This window comes from Dipodomys merriami, unplaced genomic scaffold (assembly GCF_024711535.1).
Source record: "Dipodomys merriami isolate MVZ:Mamm:240054 unplaced genomic scaffold, mDipMer1.0.p SCAF_21, whole genome shotgun sequence".
Classification (NCBI taxonomy): domain Eukaryota; kingdom Metazoa; phylum Chordata; class Mammalia; order Rodentia; family Heteromyidae; genus Dipodomys; species Dipodomys merriami.
The window spans coordinates 3,315,389-3,337,533 of NW_027203493.1; the positions used below are offsets into that span (position 1 = coordinate 3,315,389).

The window sequence follows — 22,145 nt, forward strand, 5'->3', positions numbered from 1 at the left end:
TTTTGATGGTTGGTGTGAACAAGTATTATCAAAAGGCTTAAAAGAATTGCTTACACAGAAATGGAGGGACAAAAGGTGAACAAATGCAGCAGTGGCGCTCACCAGACACTACATTGAAAATGAACTATACAACTTGTAGGTGGGAACAGGAGGGAAAAGTTGGGAGAGAGCAACGGAAGAGGTGGCACTGTCCAAAAAGAAATGCACTCATCATTGACTTATACAACTTTAATCCTGTTGTGTATCACTTTATAGTAACAATAAAAAATATATTAAAGAATTGCTTAATATGTCAAGAAAATTGATAACATTTTTATAGATTATTCTAACATCTCACTTTAGATTAAAATATACACCTTTTTTTTTTTAGACAGTTTTGCTATGTTGCCTAAGGGCTGGCCTCGAATTCATAATCCTTCTGCCTCAGCCTCTCAAATATTGGAATTACAAGCTTGAACCAAACACCTAGCTTGACCTATGATCCCAGCTACTCAGGAGGCTGTAGCAGAAAGATTTTAAGTTTGTGGTATGTAGGATACATAGTAAGACCCTGCCTCAATTAAAAAAAAAAAGTCACAGATCTTAGCTACGTGGAATTCTTGTGGATTGCAATCTATGAGAAAGATCCCATCTGTTTCATTCTTTAACCTAAATTTAACCTCTACAACAATGCTTGGCATATTTCTCAAGTGAGATAAAACAAATGCAACAATACTGAATAAAGAAGAGTGACATTTTATCAACTAGCTCCATGCTAGTGAATAATAAGGAATGGAATGGAAATAAAATACTGACCAGCAGCCAGGTTTTTCTATATAAATAAGAACCATTTCAAATGGGACTACCAAAGCTCCTTGAAAGACAAATTCTAATGGCTTTTTGGTCTTTTTTTTTTTTAACTTCATCCTTCTAAGACTATTATTTATCAGATACAAATTAAACCTTAAATTGTCACAGCAATAGAGCTGAGATTTCCTGGTCTCCCTAGCCCAGTAAAGTTCTCAAACCCAAGTTCTAGTTCAACAAAATGAGACAGGGCCATCAGGAGCAGCTGTATAATTTTAATCTAAAGATTTGAGGATACAGAAAGCATTTTACACAATTTTTTTGAGGTTTTAAATTATATGACAGGACATAAGGGCCCCAGAAAAATAGGTCTTTTCTCATAATTAATCCTTGGCATCTGCAGTAAAGACGATTCCCTGGTAATCTAACAAGTACTTATTAGTCCCTCCCCAAAACAATTTAGTAAGATGTCCTGTTAAATAAATAGCCTAAACTATAACATATAGCCTGAGAAGTAACAATATGGCCCAGTGACCAATACATACATACATAAGCCTTTTTTTTAATTCTATGTTTGTTTGCTTGCTTTTTAATTAGGATGGTGACTGGAGTTGCTAGCTTCTTATCTTCTACTAACAGTGTGATGTTCAAGAGGGCCAAGAGTTAATTGTAGAAGGTACTGTTCAATGTTAGTTTTGCCAAATGATGCACAAGGATCCCAGTGAAGGAAGCCATTAATTGTTTGTTTACACTTTAGTTTCCTATCTCTAAGTTAGCTATAGGCTCCCCATGCTCTATTTCAGTCACATGTAATTTTTAAGACTCTGCAGTGGGGTGGGGGGGAAATGTTTCACATATAATTAAGAAGAATGTTGCTTGATAAGAGCTGGGACTGAGCTCACAATAAATCCATCCTGGCAAAACCTCCTTCTGCTTGCTCTGGAAAGAAAAAAGAACACGGACTGATACATAAGGAAGTAACCAAGATGAAAAGGAGGGAAGAAATACAGCTTGAAGTGAAGAAATGACACAGATCTCCCACATACACACTTTAAAAACTTTATTTATATAAAAAACTCATTTGTTTTTAAAAGCATTAACAAGAGAGAAAGAAAAAAAGAGGAAAGGTATGGAGCAGAAGACATGCCCCTTAGTAGTGTTCGGTGGGAAGGTGGGATTTTTGGTTCTCTGGAATTGAAAGTTTAGTGTTTATATAAATGAAAGAGAAGGGAAAAAAAAGTGTAAGGTCCCCAAAAGCCATGGCTATTCTATTACCCACACCCCACCGAGAAAAAAGAGCACCAGGAAGAGCAGAGGAGGACAAGAGAACCAAGAGTGGAGCCAGGTGTGAATGGGGCAAGTTCCCCTGTGCAGTATGCTCTGAGGGTCTGAGAGCAAAGGACTCCTTGCGAGAAAAGGCAGATGAAGTGGAAAGAAATGGGGGGCAGGGGCAAAATAAGGGGGTTAATGCATGGGGAAGGGGGTTGGTGGGTTGTGCACTTTTCTCTTACCCCATAGCCTCAATATATTAAGGGAAGGGGAAGAGAGGGATAAAGAATTCCAGTTGAATTTTTGAATAGAGCTTTTAGATTAAGGAAAATAGAAGGCAAATAAGGAAAAGGTTCCAAAGGGGGAAAAAAAAAAATCAACCCACATAGCAGCTGATTCCTCTAGCCTAACCTAAATAAACACTAAAGTGAGAGCGAGCATACTGGGGAGAGGGAAAAATTGAGGAGACCATATAATTTCCTAAGACTTCTTCAGAGATGATAACAATTCTTGATAACTAAGGAGTAAAATTTGGACACTCACTCCTGTGACAAATTCCCCTTTGAGATTCATCAGGGTGAGATTTTGATAAAAGCCTAATCACATGCTCTTGAGCAAAAAGCTCAGTATGGCTGAAATGAACGACTACACCAATCTGCAGTAGGTAATCTGAGGTTCTCTAGGTCACCTCTCCTTTCTGCTATCAGGGGATAAGAAAGCAACAAAATATAACTCGCAAAATCATGAGAAATGAGACTGCAGAGGTAAAGAAAGGCACATGGAAGGGAAGGAGGAGATACACCCCAGGCCAAAGGCACAAAGAAGAGGCAAAGCCAGGGGCAATCTCCACCTTGTATGGGTAAAAGGGACAGGAGTTATGTACATCAAGTCCTATAGTTGGCCAACCAATCCAGGAAAAGAGGCAAGGGCCTGTAAGGGTAGGAAAGGGAGAGATGGGGCGGGGGGGGGGGGGGGGGGAGGGGGGAAGCCAACTTTGAAGCTTCCTGACAGTTTCAGACTAACCACTTCATGTACATTCCTTCTAGCTCCTCTTAGAGGTTCCTCTTCTTCCCAAAAGACATCTTTCTGCTCCTCTCAACCATAAAGTCTTCTTTGATATTATGTATACAGTCTCTTGCAAATGGCCAGGCCAAGTTAGCAGACTTAGCGCTGGGCAGGAAAAGAGGGTTAAGGACAATCTTGGTAAAGGACAATGGAAGCAGCCCCAGAGTTGGCCTGAGGCTCACAGAAGAGAGGGAGTCTGTAGATCCTTGATGGCGCCGGCCTCAGAGAGGAGGAAGCAAGAGTTCTTGGGTTCTCAGTTTCAGTTCTAGGAGACCTTCACTTACTCCAGGGCCCTTGCCAGGTGGAATGTGCCAGCCTTCTTTGCTTCAAAAATAGCCACTGGAGTAAGGAAAGAACATAGACTTCCCAATCTCCAAAAGAAAAAGAAAAAGTCCCTTCCTCACCAGAAAAAAAAAATAATCTTAAGAATCATCAGTTTATCAGACTGCTGGACATTGCATACAGAGCATGTAACTTCCAATTCTTCCCACGGCTTCCAGTGAACATCTGCACTCTCTCCCTTTCTCCACGCAAAACCACAAGTTCCAGGGAGCGCTGACAAAAAAGAGCTAATCTGCAGCAGTTTCTCAAGGTTTGCAAATAACTGAGTCAGGTTTCTTGGGAGAAACTGGAGGGGTCGCAGGGTGGGACAGGGGACAGGTCAACGAAACCTCGATGGAAGAAGTTGGGAATTTATGGAATGAAGGCAGCCACTTTGGGCTATAAAGGGCAGGAGGCAGCCTGGCAGTTGGCACAATAGTCCAGCGAAGAAAGGGAGAAAAAAAATCATCAGTCCATTTCACCACCAAAAAAATAAAAGTACATATATTATAAGCCCAGATGGAGCAAGGATAATAGTTCTAAATCTTCTGCTGTAGGGAGAAAAAAAAAAAGAAAGAAAGAAAGAAAAGATGTTAATAAGGTTGGGTAGAAGATGACCTGAAAAAACAGTTGAGCAAATCTGGGCAAATGAAAGCACCACACAACGGAGAATCAGATCACCAGCTGCACGTCCCAGTCTTGGAAGAGGTAATAATCACAGAAGCAGAGCAACCCCGGCCCCACATGGCTGAGACTATGTCTCTGGCCTGATCAGATCAGTGTGATTGGCAAACTGCTGGCAGACAGGAGCCTCCTTCAAGGACCATTTGGGAGTGACTGGAGGACATACCATGGAGGGGTAAGACACTTGGTCCCCCTCATCATCCAAAACCAACTCTTCCTCCAGAGATTCCTGCCCCTCGTCCAGCTGTGAACACATGCCATTTGTTAGTATGAGAGTAGTGATAAGCACCTCATAGGTGTGTGCCAGACCTAGGGAAAATCTCAAAATTTGTAAATTCAAACAAACATGATAGTAAAAGAAAGGTGAACCATTCATAAATAGGCAGGAAGAGGGCAATATACGATTAGTTGATGTTAGTTCTATCAGAAGCACCTCCATATGAAGATGTAATCTCCCTCCTCACAACTCCATCAGTGTAGAATAATGGCCCAAGAAATCCCAAGATGGGGGGAGGGAGGAGAACAATTCTTTTTTCCTGGAAAATTCCTAGCAGAAAAAGACGCTATCTTTCTCTTCATAGCTTTTTCTTTTTTTCTGTTCAAACAGAACCAGCTTTAGATACACAACAGCATATATAAAGAGGATTTACCATCAAGGGTGTGCCCTTCAATGGCTCCATGTCACCTAGATCCCCAGATCGATCCAGTGTTCTGTTATGGTCCCCTCTTTCATTCAGTGTGGAATAGTTGTTATCTATTTAAAAAAAAAAAGTACACAGAAACTTTATATTCTCATCTAATATACAACATATATCAAGCAGATACATGTGAAGGAAACATCACTGTTGGAAACTTTGCCTAATGTTTCAAAAAGCCATTAAAGTCTGATGGCCCCAGACTTAAAAGGAATTCAAATAAGGAAGATGATATATATGAAAGACCCAGGACTGGGACTGGGACATACCTTAGACCCGAAGTTCAATCCCCATTCATTGCAGAAACAAAACACCCAGACTGTGGCTAAACTGAAGACACTGGTCTTTAAGAGGTATTCAAATTAAGAGGAGTTGGGGGTATGGTACGGTTGGTAGAGCACTAGCCAATGATTGAAAGTGTCAGGTAAAAAGTTCAAGTCTCATTCTCAAAGAAAAAAAGAAATTAAGAGAAGAGTCACAGATGCTGCAATAGGAAGGCCCTGACAGAGGAAAAGTCACTTTGGACTATTTGGCAATGAAGAGAATTTAGAAAAGCACATGTGAAAGAGATTTCAGTAGAAGCAAAGTTGTTTTTAAATACAGAATGAAAAGATGGAACAGCAAGTGGACAGCTAGTCTAGAAAAGTGCATGAGGAAAAGACAAAGAGGCAGACTGGTGCAGAATGTGATGGGCTAACTTGAGACATACAAGCTGGCTTCTGTAACGATGGGGGAAGCACAAGAAGACTTCCTGAGATGTCTGAGTACATGAAAAAGTACCACATACTTCCAAATGGAAATAATGAACCAACGTTCTTTTAGGCTAGTAAATGAGGGTGTTAGAAAACACTACAGTAGGCTGGGAAGGTGGCTCAGTGGTAGAGTACTTGCCTTGCATGCATGAGGCCCTGGGTTCGATTCCTCAGCACCACATAAGCAGAAAAAGCCGGAAGTGGCGCTGTGGCTCAAGTGGTAGATTGCTAGCCTTGAGCTGAAGAGCTGAGGGACAGTGCCCAGGCCCAGAGTTCAGGCCCCACGACCAACAAAAACAAAAAACAAAAAGCAAAACACTACAGTGAGCCAGGCACTGATGGCTCATGCCTGATAATCCTAGCTACTCAGTAGGCTGAGATCTGAGGATCTCGGTTCAAAGCCAGCCTAGGTGGGAAAGTCCATGAGACTCATCTCCAATTAATCACCAGCAAACTGGAAATGGCACTGTGGCTCAAAGTGGTAGAGTGCTAGCCTTAAGCAAAAGAGCTGAGGGACAGCACCCAGGCCCTGAGTTCAAACCCCATGACCGACAAAAAAGGAAAAAAGAAAACACCAGAGTGATGGTCAGTTCTATACATCCCAATGCAATAGTATTCCATATTGTTAGGCAGGAAATAATCACCTACCTAATAATTTTGTGTTTGATCCCATATTACTCATTTGAATTTCTTCCCGGTCAGGTTTCTTATCTATATGGAATTAGAAAGTTATCCAAGTTAAAATGTGCGCAACACATTACAAATTGCCCTCTGGTCTGTCCTCCTTCCCTTTCTTCAATGAAATTTTTAGTTATCATTCATTAAGTACTAAACACGAGTCCAAGTCTATAGCTGTAACAAAGCACCCAAGGGACTCTGAGAGATCCCTTTCCTACAGACTCTAAATATGAAAAGCACCTCCATTTATGCTAGAAGTTTTTGAAAATTATTCAGCATCAAGGCCCCTCTGTGATCTTAAAAATTATAATCAAGTCAGTGGGGATACAGCTCAATGGTAGAACAATTTTGTAGCCTGAGTGATACCCTAATAAAAAAAAAAAAAAGGCTGGGGGCTTTGTCTCAAATAGTAAAGCAGTAGAATGTGTGTTAGCAAGCATAAAGCCCTGCATCTAAACTCCAGTACCACCAAAAAGAAAAAAAGGGAAGCCAGGTGCCAGTGGCTCACGCCTGTAACCCTAGCTACTCAGGAGGCTGAGATCTGAGGATCGCAGTTCAAAACCAGCCTGGGCAGGAAAGTCTGTGAGACTCTTATCTCCAATAAACCACTAGAAAACCGAAGTGGCACTGTGGCTCAAGCGGTAGAGCGTTCGCCTTGAGCTGAAGAGCGCAAGGACAGCACCCAAGCCCAGAGTTCAAGCCCCACGACCGACAAAAAAAGAAAAAGAAAAAGAAGGAAAGTAGGAAGAGAGGGAGAAAGAGAAAAGAATAGGAGAAAAAGGAATAAGTAAGAAAGGGAAAGGGGGAAGGAAGAAGAACAAGAAAAGAGAATATAAAGATCTAGGACTGATACAGTAGTTCAAGTGATAGTGCTAGCAAGCCCAAGGCTCCTAAGTTCATATCTCAATAATACCATCAAAAATATTAATAGGGTGCCAGTGGCTCACAGCTGTAATCCTAGCTACTCAGGAGGCTGAGATCTGAGGGTTGTGGTTCAAAGCCAGCTTGGGCAGGAAAGTCCATGAGACTCTATTCTCTAATTAACCAACAGAAAACTAGAAGTGGCACTGTGGCTCGAAGTGGTAGAGCAAAAAAAACTCAAGGACAACACCTAGGCCCTGAGTTCAAGCACCACACCAACAAAAAAAAAAGAAAAATAGTCAGGCACTAGTGGCTCTTGCCTGTAATCCTAGCTATCAGGAAGCTCTGATCTGAGAATCACAGTTCCAAGACAACCCAGGCAGGAAAGTCCATGAGATTCTTTTACCCCTAATTAACCACCAAAAAGCCAGAAGTGGAGCTGTGTATCCAAGTGGTAGGAGCACTAACTAGCTTTGAACATAAAAGCTCAGGTACAGTGCCCAGCCCTGAGTTCAAGCCCTAGGATTTGTGCGCGCGCGCACGCACACACACACACACACACACACACACGCACATGCACACGTACACACACGTAAAGAAAAAGATAGTAAATGTATAACTTATGATCTAAGCAAAAGAGGAAAAACTTAGAAAGCAAAATGTATGTATCATATCCTGAAGAAAAATGTGTTTGTTTACAAGGTAAAAGGGGTTTAAAAGCTATAATCCAAAATAATAATGGTTTTCTGGTTATATTATTTAGTATTATATAAGAATTTAAAAGAGGAAGTGGCACTGTAGCTCAAGTGGTAGAGTGCTCGCCTTGAGCTGAAGAGCTGAGGGACAGCGCCCAGGCCCAGAGTTCAAGCCCCACGGCCGACAAAAAAAAAAAAAAAAAAGAATTTAAAAGAGAAAAAAATAAAGAGAAACTAGGATTCTCTGCCTAGTAATTTTAAGTTCATGAAAAAAAGAGAAATGATACCCAAGCTAATTGTTTATTTTAAATTCAAATGATCATCTCTATCCTCTTATGCACAATGGTGCACACCTGTAACACTCAAGAGGTTGAGACAAAATGAACAGGAGTTCAAGGCCAGTTTGGGCTACAGAGCAAGACATCTTATCTCATAAAGCTCAAAGGGTTTAGGGAGCAATGCATTATTGTCCTCTCACAATGACTAACTCATTGAGAAACAAGTATGTGCTCTATTTCTTAGTTTAATAAGCTCATTAAGGAATAGTGGGAGTCATAGGTTGGGTGAGGTAGTGCACATCTGTAATCTCAGCATTCAGGAGAGGGAGGAAAGAACACTGTGAATTCAAAAATTGTCTGGGCTACCTAGCAAGATCAAAGCACCTTGCCCCTCTCCCCACAATAAAAAGGAACACAGGAATGGCTCAAAGAAAAAGGTGTGTCTGTTGGGTTCCATACCTGGTTTTTGGTTCCGGTCAATGAGAGGGAGAGTACTATCATCATATGAATGACTGCTCTGACTTCTAGAAGCATTATTTAGATTCACCTGTAACAAATACAAAATGTAATACCATAGCATACTAAATTTGAAGTACACCTACATATTTCTAAATCCCTCTTCCAACGTGGCCTACTTCCCCCAACTCTGCACCGCAAGCATGAGTTTCCTTCCTCAGCCTATTTTCACATGCATATCCCCCACCCCCTGCGACTCCTCATTCATATCTTACTTCCTAATAGGTTTAAGCATCTAAGTTACTATTAACAACCACAACTCTTTTTCTTTTCTTTTTTCTTTTTTTTTTTTTTTTTTTTTTTGCTGGACGTGGGGCCTGAACTCTGGGCCTGGGCGCTGTCCCTCAGCTCTTCAGATCAAGGCTAGCGCTCTACCACTTGAACCACAGCGCCACTTCCAGCTTTTTCTGCTTATGTGGTGCTGAGGAATCGAACCCAGGGCCTCATGCATGCAAGGCAAGCACTCTGCCACTGAGCCACCTTCCCAGCCCTGAACAACTACAACTCTTAAGAAAGGAAACTTGCCGGGTGCCTGTGGCTCACACCTGTAATCCTAGCTACTCAGGAACCTGAGATCTGAGGATCACGGTTCAAAGCCAGCCCTGACAAGAAAGTCCCTGAGACTCTTATCTCCAATAAACCATCAGAAAACTGGAAGTGGCACTGTGGCTCAAGTGGTAGAGCGCTTGCCTTGAGCTGAAGAGCTGTAGGACAGCACCTAAGCCCAGAGTTCAAGCCCCAGGACCGACAAAAAAGAAAAAAAGAAAAGAAAAGAAAGAAAAAAAGAAAAAGAAAAAGAAAATGAAAACTATTGGGTTGAATAAATATTCTACATAACGAAAAAATAAGCTTCTATTTGTATTCCTGAATAAAAGTACAAACACTTATGCTATATTAGAAGGAAAACAGTCTCAGAGAATAGTAAACTCCCTGAAAGTGTCGGGATAGGTTTGAGATAGTCACAGGAGTCATCATTCATTACCATCAGTACTCACTGCAAGTTATGACATGAAAGACTAGAGCTATTTCAGTAGCAGCAATCTCTCACTAATTGGAAGACTTGGGTCAAAAGCAGATTTAGGGAGACGGTGAAATAGAAGAAACTAAAGAATACAGAAGTATTAACTACAACTGAAGTGGGGCGGGAGTCTTGGCTTCCAGAATTATACCTGAAAATCTGATTTCTTCCATCCTTCTTTTTCCAGTGGCTTCCGCAGTTCTTTATACCCCCAGATTGTCTGTAATACAAGTGCTGCTGCTCGAACCTCTTTTTCTGAGCGATTCCTTTTGAAGAAAGCAACATCTCATGAAATTTGGATATGTGAGCAGGAATAGAACTTAGCACCTGTACCCTCTAACAACATATGAATGAATATAAGTAACAAAAAGGGTAAAAAAAAATCAGTCTTTTACCAAATCCTGTATTCTGCCCCAAATACTAAAATAATCTTGTTTGAAGAATCTATTATTAATTTATATATCAATATTTTGACCGAAAATAAAGAAGCAATAACTTCGTATTTCACAGGCAAAGGGAAATAAGGGAAAATACTCTCAGGAGACAGAAAAGCAAACCCCATATCATAGTCAAATTCCTCCAGCTATGAATGTTGTAGTGTAAGACTCACCCTGACTTGTTGATCAATACCAGCTTCTCAATACCCTGTGTCTCTCGAAGCTTTTTGGCAGCCTCCAAGTTCTCAGCAATGACTTCATTGATGGTATTCAAAATAGAGACCACAGTGTCCTCAGAGAAATTCCAGGAGGAGTTCTGCTGTCCTCCTGGCAGATTCTTTACCAAGTTAGGAATAGCATGTTTACCTATAGCAGTTAAAGGCAAAGTCAGGTCATTATATGGTATATACTGGTCAAATGAAGTAAAAACACTGTCCATATAAATCCAATTCATTATGCTATAGGATTATTATATCAAAGGACAGGAAACAGACATACAGTACTGTCTGGTCCTTCATTTCTTCCCCCTTCTTCAATCACATTCACAGTATGAAAACTGAATACATCAAATGTGCTACCCAGTCTTCTCTGGTACTCTAATGAGAACTATTAAATACTGTAGAAATTCAATTCAGTGGTCATTATAAACTTAAAAAAATTGGGCTCTGCCATTAACTAGTGATCTGGGCAGATCACTTTTGTGATCCTCAGTTTCCTTATCATATTAAGAGAAAAAAAAAAGGACTTTGGTAAAATGGTGATGAGGAGAAGGTAAAGACACAGAGAAAGGCTTAACAATAACTAGTAACAATGTAGGTACTTAGTAAGGAAGAGTCTTTTTTGTTTAAGAGTGTAAGAACCATTTCTAAGAACCATTAAAAGATGAACTCTCAGCAATGTGCAGACATACTAACTGTGATTTTAGTAAATAAACTAATAAGCACCTACTCAATTACGCACAATGCTAACCACTCACTGGCATTCAGCTCCTTACCAATTAGCTCTTTGTTGCGAGCATCCACGGCCAGATTTCTCAGTGCTCCAGATGCAGCTTTCACTACTCGCTCATGTTCATTGGTCAGGAGGTCAGCTATGGCAGAGAGCGCCTTCTCTTGACGCAGAGCAGAGCGGATGTATCGACCATACTAAGTAGCATATGGAAGTAGCAGAACAAATTACCAATGGCAGCAAACTAGTGACCTAAGTTGTCCTACTTGCAAATCCATTTTCTAATGAATACTCACTGTCCAGCGCCCAGCACACAAATTCTGGATGGCTCCAGCAGAAGCTTCAAGGATAGCAGGAGTCTTGCTCTCCTTAAGTAGTGAGATGTATATCCGAACCACCTCCGGCTGAAATAAAAGCTCATAGCCTGTACGAGAAAGAGCCCGGAGGGCAGAAGATGCCAATCACTACGACAAACAAGACTTTGGCTGTTTAGAGTCCAGTCTTATCACTACAGGTGAGGGGATTTATGCTCCTAAAAACAAACTCAGGGCCTGGATTCTATACCTCATTTTTTCATTCATTTATTCATTTTGTGGTACTGGGTTTAAACTCAGAGATTCAAACTCAAGTTTACTAGCCAAGTGCTCCAACCCTTTTAGCTTTTGTTTATCTTTTTTAGCTCAAGAGGGCTCACACTTTTGCCCGCATTGGTCTCACCTCAGACTGTGATTCTCTTCTCTCTCTGCCTCCAAGTTCCTGCAATTACAGGTGCATGCCACCACATACCTTGTTGTTTTTTTCTATTGTTATTATAAAGGTGATGTACAGAGGGGTTACAGTTTCATAAGTATACCTTGTTGGGTTTTTTTTTTAATGTTTATAAAGCATTTTTTTCTTTTCCTATTGTAAAGATACTGTACAGAGGGATAACAGTTACATGAGCAAGGTAGTGAGTACATTTCCTATAGAGCATTGTTGCCATCTCTTTGTTTTTCCCCTACCATTCCTTCCCTCCCCCAAATCCTCCCTCCTCCCCTACCCCCAAGTTGTAAAGTTTTCAACATAGTGTGTTGTATATCTCATTGTTACAATGGGTCAACGTGTATCCTTGTTTCAGCATTTTGTTATTTCCCTTCCAATCCCTTCCCCAAATTAGAAAAATGTATATATAAGATGCAGGGCACTGGAATCACATACAGTAAAAACAGGGGTTATACCATGGGGGGAAGAAAATACAAAGAAGCAAAAAAATCACAGTACATTTAAAAAGAAAACAGCAACAAATTAAAAAACCTCTTGTGTCCCTATCTTGGAGTTCATTCTGCTTAACACCATCTTATATGGCACACCTTGTTTTTTTTGGCTTTTTTTTTTTTTCAGTCATGGTGTCTGAACTCTGGGCCTGAACACTGTCCCTCAGCTCTTCAGCTCAAGGAGAGCACTCTACCACTTGAGCCACAGCGCCACTTCCAGCTTTTTCTGTTTATGTGGTGCTGAGGAATTGACCATAGGGCCTCATGCATGCAAAGCAAGCACTTTACCACTGAGCCACATTCCTAGCCCTTGTTTTTTAATATAGAGTCTCATTAACTTTTTTGTTCAGGTTACCTTTGAAGCACAACCCTACCTCCCAAGATTTGGGTTTTTCTTGAGAAAGAGTCTGGCCATGTAACCATGCAAGCCTTAAGCTCATGAGTTTCCTGCCTCATCATCACATATGGGTGAGTCCTTGCCTTCATAAGAATTAGGCCATGGTAGGGCTAACGTGTTGCTTTAGAGTGGTAGAATGCTTACCTTACAAGTGTAAGGCTCTAAGTTCAAACCCCAGTACCAGAAGGAAAAAAAGGACTTGATCCATAGTAAAAGCAAAATGGAGCATATATCAGCTCATCAGGTTCAGCTCATCTCTCTCCTTCTTCTTCACCCTTCCCCCCCACCCCCCAGCTTATTTTGGCCTTGGTTCTACCATGAACACTCTAGAGATTCATTCATCTCATTCACTGTACTCAAGGTTAAAAAAATTCCTTATCTCAAATGAATTACTTATAATTTAACCCAATTATTCTCCCTACCATTACTGTTACAAAATAAGAGATCATCATAGGTTTAGCAATATTTACATTTTTTAATAGCCAGGGACAACTATGAGCTTCATGTTGATCAAAACAGTGATTCCAAAGATCCTAACTATGATGGAAACTTCTTTTAATATTAAGGTTTATGGGCCCCCGAAAAGTCCAGTAACAAGGTAGCTAAGTTTCCTGCTCTAGACTACCATTGAGACCTTTCTCTATCCTCAAGTAACCTGAAATGCTGCCTAAACAAGCAGTCCTTCAGAGGTCACTGGTGTCAACTATAGAATTTTCCAATACCTTCACTGTCTCTTTCACCATAAGTTAAAAAAAAAAAAAAAAAAAAAAAAAAAAAAACAGGGTTGGGGAAGGTGGCTCAGTGGTAGACTGCTCGCTTCACATGCATGAGGCCCTGGGTTCAATTCCTCAGTACTATCTAAGCAGAAAAAGCTGGAAGAGGCACTGTGGCTCAAATGCCTTGAGTTGAAGAACTGCGCCCAGGCCCAGAGTTCAGGCCCCAAGACCAACAAGAAACAAAACTAAACAGTAAACATACTGTGCAAAGTCAGCTGTTACCATGCCCAGATACCATATCTGTATGTTTTTAAGACCCTGGGAGACTAAGGGGGGGGGGGCACGGGAGGGGAACCTACCTCGAGCAGGACTAGTTCTTTTTGGAAAATCCACTGTATCATTTGCTGGATCCTCTGTGAGCTTCTTCCCTATAGAAACAGGGAGGGTGGGGAAAGGCAAGGAGAATAGGGATAAAGAATTTAAGAAAGAATATTCCATAACACATTTTTTTCCTGCATTCTTCAGTCAGGATCTTTGGATCAAAGATGTATCAAAAAGGCCAAAAGAAGAGGAGGTCCTCTCACTCTTGACCTAGCAGGGGGCTATGCAGAGACAAAGGACAGAAAACAAGCAGCAGACAGGCACAAGGGTGACCAGTCTTGTGGCTATGGAACTGAGTTCTGAGAACAAACATTGCTGCTCAGAAATAGCATGCCATTAGCCATGAGCTCAGAAGAAATCAAACTTGGAGGTAGGGGGGAAGGTGTCGGCCTCAACTGAATTTTCCTACATGCATTCACAGAGAAGGGTTAAAAAGGAGATACTACGGAAGCTAAAACCAAAACATGCAAATTAGCAGACAGGTGCCTTAAAAGATTCCACTCACCTCTGGAGAACCACTCATCTTCCAGTGCATCACCAAGGAAAGCAGAGGAGACAAATGAAGGAAGAGAAAGATGTCAACAGGATCACAGGCAAGTAAGCAGGAAAGCACAGAAAAGAAACATGAAAACAGAGGAAACACAAAGGAGGAATGGAGAAAGCCCCAGATTAGTTGCCTTTATTGTAATAGTCACCGATACTGATCTTCTACTACCACCAGCACCACCACTACCACCACCACCACCACCACCAAGCAACACCACTACCAGCACCACCACCACCACTACCTTGATTGAGACATAAAACACAAAAGAAACAGAAGCAGAGCAAAAGACAGTCAAGAGCAGGCAAAATCCCGTACTACGTGCAAGTTCCTAAAACTAAGTTCCTTCCTTCCCCTGTCCCAAATTAAAGAGCAAGAAGCGAGGAACTAAGACTCACCTTTACCCTTCTTGGTCCCAAAGCAACTGGCAGCATGTGGCCCAGTATTGTTGGCAACACTGGGAGGGGCTTCTTGGTAACGCTCTGCCTGTGGGATCTCCCGATGAACTTGATAGGATAAATTCCGAAGGAGACAAACACAGTTCTCCACAAGCTTAGGGACACAAGAGAAAAGGATAAATCAGAAGATCGTGCGTGCGTGCGTGCGTGCATGCGTGTGTGTGTGTGTGTGTGTGTACATATGCGTGCATATGAGTTCTGGGGCTAGAGCTCAGGGACTGGATGCTGACTCTTAGCTAGCTCAAGGATAACACTCTAGCGCTCTACCAAGACTTGAGCTATAGCTCCACTTCCAGCCTTTTGGTAGTTCATTGGATATGAATCTCACAAACTTCCCTGCCCAGGATGGCTTCATACCATAATCCTCAGATCTCAGCCTCCGGAGCAGGTAGGATTACAGGCATAATTGTGGATTTAATGGCTTTTGCAACTATCTGATGTATGACCCCAAACTCAGATCACTGTTTTTCCTACTTAGAAAATGTACAATCTTGGAAGTTCTTCTAAGCACCTTTAATACACACATGTAAAAGAAATTCTACTGAAAACTATTTCCTTCTAAGCTGAATATTCCCTTTAGGGAGAAAGGGCTAGAATAACTATTTTATATAATTTAATAGCCTGAGGTGGTATGTCTTTACTACAGGTACCTTGGAGATATAGTGAGTGGCATTCACTGGCTCATTAACCTACCTTGCTGTCTGAATCCTTCTGCCCAATCTCAGCTTGCACAATGAAAATGAGAGCATCAACTAAACCATCACATTCCCGAAGTTTCCGGCGAGCTTCACTCCTCTCTGAGCTTACGTTCCTGAGGGGAAACCAAGAGGTGCTTAAGATGACCGAAAACCAGAAAAGCTCTCTTAAATAACCTTCAACATCAACAAGTCTCCTCAATACCTTTTGTATACACTCTAATGAGTACCTATTATTAGAAGCAAGACATTAGAGAGAAAGTTGACTGACAGTCTGTCTTCTGAACGTGTATAACCCTGTGAATGGGTGAAACGTATGAATCCTGTTTAGTAATGGACACCAAGCCTGGGATGTAACTCAGTGGAAGAGTATTTGCCAAGTATATACAATGCCATGAGTTTAAAACTCAAACCCAGGAAGAAGAAGAAGAATGTTTTTGTTTTGTACTTCTTTGTGTACGCACTGGCATTGGGTTTGAACTCAGGGCCTGGGCACTCAATGTCCCTTAGTTTATTTTTCACTCAGGACTCGAACTCATCACTTGAGGCACAGCTCCACTTCTGGCTTTTGGTGGCTCACTGGAGATCATAGTCTCATGTGCTTTGTCTGCCTGGTCTAGCTTCAAACCATGATCACACCTCAGCCTCTTGAGTAGCTAGGAATACAGCATGAGCCACTGGCACCTGACTTAATTTTCTTTAAAAACAAAAATAACTTTTATTAGTTCTCAAAATATCAATCTTTGTATTCCCAAAGCCCCTTCATTTACCTAAGGCAGCCAGCTGTGTTGGTGAGCACAGATTCCCACTCAATATGGCGTGGCTTGCAATCTTCATTAGGTTCCCTTTCCCAACCAGAATGTGGAATGATCACTTCATCAGTCAAGGCGTGCAGTGCATGGTCCACAATCTCCATTTTGATTGAGTCATGGGATGAGAGATTCCACAGGGTTCCTGGCAGAGACAATTAATCAGCTAGCTCTCCAATACCCAAGATAGTATGTTTGAAGAAGGTCAAAGAGAGCATCTGATTCTATCATTTCTCAGGACTAAACACCATGTGGTATTATTTAAGCTTTGTTTATGACACACGGTAAAATATATTTTTGTCACAGCTCAATAAGATAAACTTAGCTGGGCGCCGGTGGCTCATGCCTATAATCCTAGCTACTCAGGAGGCTGAGATCTGAGGATCACAGTTCAAAGCCAGCCCGGGAAGGAAAGTCCATGAGACTCTCTCCAATAAACCACTAGAAAACCGGAAGTGGGCTGTGGCTCAAGCAGTAGAGCACTCACCTTGAGCTGAAGAGCGCAGGGACAACGCCCAAGCCCAGAGTTCAAGCCCCACGGCCAAAAAAAAGATAAAACTTTTATAAAAACCAATACATATTATAAGCAATGCTCACTGACCTATCTATACCACTTCTCCATATTAGTACTATGGTCACTTTGGGCCATATAATGCTTTGGTGTGGAAAACTGTCCTGTCTATTCCTGGACATTTACCAGTATCCCTGCAATTTACTCACTGGATAATAGTACTTTCTTCCCCTAACCCAAATTATGATCATTAAAAAGGGGGGAGGGGTAGAAATCTCTTCCAATTAAGAAGCAATCATCTATTACTTCCTTTCTATCTTGGAATGGTGACTGTGACACATAGAATTGTGTTCAACTCGGGCCTGTAATCCTAGCTACTCAGGAGGCTAAGATCTGAGGATCGCAGTTCAAAGCCAGCCCGGGCAGAAAAGTCCATGAGACTCTTATCTCCAATAAACTACCAGAAAACCAGAAGTGGCACTGTGGCTCAAGTGGTAGAGTGCTAGCCTTGAGCTGAAGAGTTGAGGGACAGTGCCCAGGCCCAGAGTTCAAAAATAACTGTGTTCAATTCATACTAGTGGATAACAACCTGGAAAGCTATCATTGTAAACAAAGCAAGGACTACAAACTCAAATGTCTAGAAGGGCCAGGCAGTTGAGTTGGGACAGGCCGACATTTAAAAAGAATCACAACACTACAAGTATTGACAGCTTTCATGTTGGGAAAACAACTTCCTTTATTTATGACTGCAGTTAGTCGGGAATAACAGAACATACTAACGATTACTACAAACTGGGGAATACAGGCTTGGCCCCCAAATCAGCTCAGACCAAACACTGACACAGAAAAAACAAATTGTCCTTACCAGCTCTTCCACATTTTTAATGGAAGCCAAATAATCTAGAATTGTAGGCAATTAATATCTTCTTAATTTTAAACATTAGCAAACAACACTTTAAAATTTCAAAAGCCTTGTATTATCCAAACAAACCTATGAGATGGCTTTAACACACAGGTTACCATTTTAGAACCTATAATTAAAAGTTAAAGTCTGGGGGGCTAGGAAGGTGACTTAGTGGTAGAGTGCTTGACTAGCATGCATGAAACCCTGGGTTCGATTCCTCAGTACCACAGATACTGAAAAATCCACAAGTGGCGCTGTGGCTAGCCCTGAGCAAAAGAAGCTCAGAGACAGTGCCCAGGCCCAGAATTCAAGCCCCATGACTGGCAAAACAAACAAACAAACAAAAAAGTTAAAGTCTGGAAACCCCAAAGGGGCTCTCAACTTCTCTAGGGAATAACAGGGAGTCTAGTCCAGCAACTGCCTCTGGCCCAGAACTCACCAGTAATGACTTCAGTAAGGTCCATATCACGAGCCTTTCTAAGCAATCGCACCAGGGCAGGAACACCATCACAGTTTTTTATGGCAATCTTGTTATCTTGGTCACGTCCAAAAGAGATATTCTTGAGAGCTCCGCAGGCTCCAAGGTGCACTTCCTTTTTGGGGTGGTCTAACAATCCCACCAGTACTGGGATCCCCTTGAGCTTCCGCACGTCAGTCTTCACCTTATCATTGCGATAGCATAAGTGCTGCAGGTAGGCAGCCGCGTTGGACTTGACAGCATCCAGCCGGAAGCCCAGCATGGCGATCACCTCGGGAAGCTCAGGCTGCCTCCAGTTTGGAGGGGGAGGTCCTCCCTTGCGCAGGCTATCTAAGCTTGCTAAACTTCCCCGTTCGTGTTGGGCCAGAGGGGCCCAATAGTACTGGTCCGATGGCACCTCTTCGCCAATCATATCTTCATAGCTCCTGCAAAGTTTTGGAAGAATCAAGAACCGAGCAGTTAAATCGAGCTTCTTGTATCCTGTCGTTTAGTCCTTCATCTTCTCAGCTCTAGTACACAGATCCTATCTCTCCTCTGAATGCATCGTACACTGGGCAATTTAAATCATTTTAAAGACAACTGCAATTAGGTTTAACCCTTTGTTTTTCCTGTGAAGTTTGCTGGGTCACAAAGTAACAGGCATCCAGAGAAGTTAATGCCAAAGAGCGAACCAAATTCTGATTCCTTAGCACTTATTTGAATGACACTTGACTACTATTAACTTCTCTAGACAGAGAGTAAAATAAACCTTCAGACAGCGGAGCTTAACCAAGGCAACTGACTCAGTGTCCCAGAAGTCAGCAAACAAAGCCTGGGAACAATTCTTATAAGCCCTTAGCTAAACAGGAAATGAATGAGGTGTTTACACGCAGGGAAACAGCTGGTGGAATAAGAAAGACCCTTAAACATATTTCATTATCTCAGCTTCTCCTTACCCTATTTTGGAATTATATAAGAGGAACTGAGTAGGGTGTGGTGGTACATGCCTATAATCCCACCCCTGAAAATACTAAAACAGATTCTATCAAGGTGACAGCCCACCTGAGCTATATGGCCCGGTCTCAAAAAGCAAAACAAAACAACTAAAAGGAAAGGATTCCCCTGCCCCACTCTAATGGTATTGGGATTGAACTCGGGGTTTCATGCTTGCACCCAAGAGGCACATCCCCTCGCCCCCAGCCTTCTCTAGCTTAATTATTTTTCAGGTAGGAGTCTCCAATTTTTGCTCAGGGCTGACCCCAGATTATAATCCTCCTTCCTACAGCCTTCTTCATAGCTGGAATCATAGACATTCACAGCTATACCTAGCTTATTGGCTGAGATGGAGTTTTGCCTGTTTTGGTCTGGTTTGGTCTAAACTCAGCAGGCATCTTTGAGAATGAGTTCCTACATAACATTTTGAGTGCCTAGCCACTAGGAACAAAGATAAAGCAATTGAAAGAAAAGTCAAATGGGGGATTTTTTTTTTTTTTTTACTTTTTCCAGTACTACCAACATCCACTAGAGGGGGAGTCTGTGTTATTTATTCATAACACCAGGAAGGAAGCAACCCATTATCTGTGAGCTCATCTCACCTATGGCTCCAAGAGAGGAGAGTCTATTGTGTGGAACTCTCCAAATAAGACCATTGTTTGTTCCATGAAACCACTCCCACTGTCACTAAACCCTTAAGGTGAAGCTGAATAGAAAATCTGCCTTATATGGACCATTCAATAGGTATTCAGTGGGACAAATCACTTAGTTAAAAAAAAAAAACTATATTATTGAACAAAATGAACAGGTTATACAGCTAACACTTAAGAGAACAAGATGTTCATTTTACTAGGGGAAGGAGATAGGGTGTAAAAAAGTACTCAAAGGATATGCACCAAAATGTTAACAGTGGTACTTTAAGTACTTTGAGGTTTCTGTATTGAGCACACTTTGTCATTTTAAGATAAGCAATTATAAGCAATACTGGTGCTCATGCCTGTAATCCTAGCTACTGTAGTAGGCTGAGATCTGAGTATCACCATTCAAAGCCAGCGTGGGCAGGAGTCTGTGAGACTTATCTCCAATTAACCACTCAAAAACCAGAAGTAGTAGAGCTGTGGCTCAAAGTGGTAGAGTGCTTAGCTTGAACAAAATAGCTCAAGGACAGCAACCAGGCCCTGAGTTCAAGCCCCACAACAGACAAAAAAAAAAGTAAGCAATCACAAAAATAATTCCCATAACTGGATTTCAGCCCCTCTAGGAAATCTATCTTGCATTTTCTTCTCTTATAGACAGAAGATCAAAGTCTTTCTTTGACTTGCTTGAGGCTATGTAGCTAGTACAGAGACAGCTAGAACTCAGGTTTCTTTCAGTGCTTTGTATAAACCACTGCTTCACTATTTAAAGTTTGACCTTGTATTACTCTCCTAGGCCGGGAACAGGAAGTAGCAAATGTTCTTGCTAGTTGAGCAGGTTTCCAAGTCCAGTGCCACCCTGGAACAAACCCAAGTACCGGAACTCAAACCCTCACAACGTCCACCCAGATAGTGACAGCAGAGAGAGAATGGTCTGGCCATCCACACCCACTGAGTTCAATAACTCTTTTCTAATGAGGAAGTCAGAAAAGCAGACTTGCAGAAGAGTGAGCCATCATCCAAAACACTGCTTCAAAGATAGCAGTTATCTACTACTGCTACAGGCTGCCCCTCCAGGAATAAAAGGTGAGTCACCTGGGAGCTGGATTAGCTAACCGCGATGTCTGACTCAGGCTGAGGCAATGGGGCCTCTACCCCAGCCCAGTTCAGTTCACTACCAATACTACGTAATTCATAAAGGAGGTCATAACCTCACAGGAGAAATCCCCCACCATCAAGACCACCATAAATTTCCCTATTTTCTTACTATCATCTCACTTTGACAGCGAAACACTGACTCTGATTTGTTCTAAAACAGAATGTGTAGCCAGCCATGGGCCTTTGCTGACAATGTCAAAAGAATCATTTTCATGTTTAAAAAATAGAATAACATGACAAAGATGATAACATGTAGCCAACAAAGCCTAAATAAGCTTGGAAAATGCTTGCTGATCCCATTCTAAAGCATCTTCTCAAGGCAACCAAGAAAACCACCACACTAGTCTAAATTCCAACTACTCAGCCTAAGCTAACTCAGGAGACTGAGATATGAGGACCAAAAATTGAAGCCAGGAAGGGCATGGAAAGCCCAAGAAACTTGTATCTCCAATTAACCACCAATAAGCCAGAAGTGGAACTGTGGCTCAAGTGGGAGAGCTAACAACAACAACAAAAAAAAAAAAAAAGCTCAGAAAGCTCAGAGACAGTGCCCAAACCCTAAATTCAATCCCCAGGATGAGCACAAGCGAGCGTGCGTGCATGAGCATGCGTGCGCGCGCACGTGCACACACACACACACAAACACACACACGTACGCATGCACACATGCATCCAATCATTTCTTTTTTCATCATCAAAGAATCCCCAGGGACAAGTAAAGTCAGAAGAGGCAGACCTTTTGGGAGTGTTGCTAATGTACACCCTTTGTAGCCAAATGTAAGACACAAAGTATAAGGGCTTTGTGAGGTTAAGGGTATTTTTGTTGTTTTACCACTGAGATTTAGGACCACCACAAAAATGGTTCTTAAAATATTTCCTTTGGGGCTGGGAAGTTGGCTCAGTGGTAGAGCGCTTGCCTTGCATGCCTGAGGCCCTGGGTTCGATTCCTCAGCACCACATAAGCAAAAAGAAAAAAAAGTCGGAAGTGGCGCTGTGACTCAAGTGGTAGACACTAGCCTTGAGCTGAAGAGCTGAGGGACAGTGCCCAGGCCCAGAGTTCAGGCCCCACGACCAAACCAAAAAAAAAAAAAAAAAAATCCTAAACTATCCTTTCTGGCTCTGAAAGCCTAATAATCTCAACTGTGTTCCTAAGAGAAACTAGATGCTAAAGAAATTCCCAGCAACAAGTAAGTATTCAGAGGCAGAGGCACCAAATGCCTCCGTACGCAGC

General features: G+C 41.9%; 1 protein-coding gene across 10 annotated transcripts in view; it reads right to left on the bottom strand.

Annotated features, from left to right (window-relative positions):
• Window positions 1-1,831: 1,831 nt before the first annotated feature.
• Ctnnd1 (catenin delta 1) overlaps window positions 1,832-22,145 on the bottom strand; it is a 55,892-nt gene continuing 35,578 nt past the window's right edge. For 5 of the 10 annotated variants that reach the window (XM_070032280.1, XM_070032274.1, XM_070032273.1 and 2 more), the window contains 15 exons: window positions 18,111-18,574; window positions 16,218-16,401; window positions 15,446-15,563; window positions 14,693-14,846; window positions 14,256-14,273; window positions 13,729-13,797; window positions 11,300-11,427; window positions 11,050-11,200; window positions 10,229-10,421; window positions 9,770-9,884; window positions 8,544-8,631; window positions 6,221-6,283; window positions 4,776-4,879; window positions 4,292-4,369; window positions 1,832-3,992 (listed from right to left, as the gene is read on the bottom strand). In XM_070032280.1, the coding sequence (XP_069888381.1) occupies window positions 3,981-3,992; window positions 4,292-4,369; window positions 4,776-4,879; window positions 6,221-6,283; window positions 8,544-8,631; window positions 9,770-9,884; window positions 10,229-10,421; window positions 11,050-11,200; window positions 11,300-11,427; window positions 13,729-13,797; window positions 14,256-14,273; window positions 14,693-14,846; window positions 15,446-15,563; window positions 16,218-16,401; window positions 18,111-18,574 (1,939 nt within the window). In that variant the 3' untranslated portion in view covers window positions 1,832-3,980. The remainder of the gene's footprint in view (window positions 3,993-4,291; window positions 4,370-4,775; window positions 4,880-6,220; window positions 6,284-8,543; window positions 8,632-9,769; window positions 9,885-10,228; window positions 10,422-11,049; window positions 11,201-11,299; window positions 11,428-13,728; window positions 13,798-14,255; window positions 14,274-14,692; window positions 14,847-15,445; window positions 15,564-16,217; window positions 16,402-18,110; window positions 18,575-22,145) is intronic. The other 5 variants (XM_070032275.1, XM_070032276.1, XM_070032277.1 and 2 more) reach the window with 5 other exon arrangements.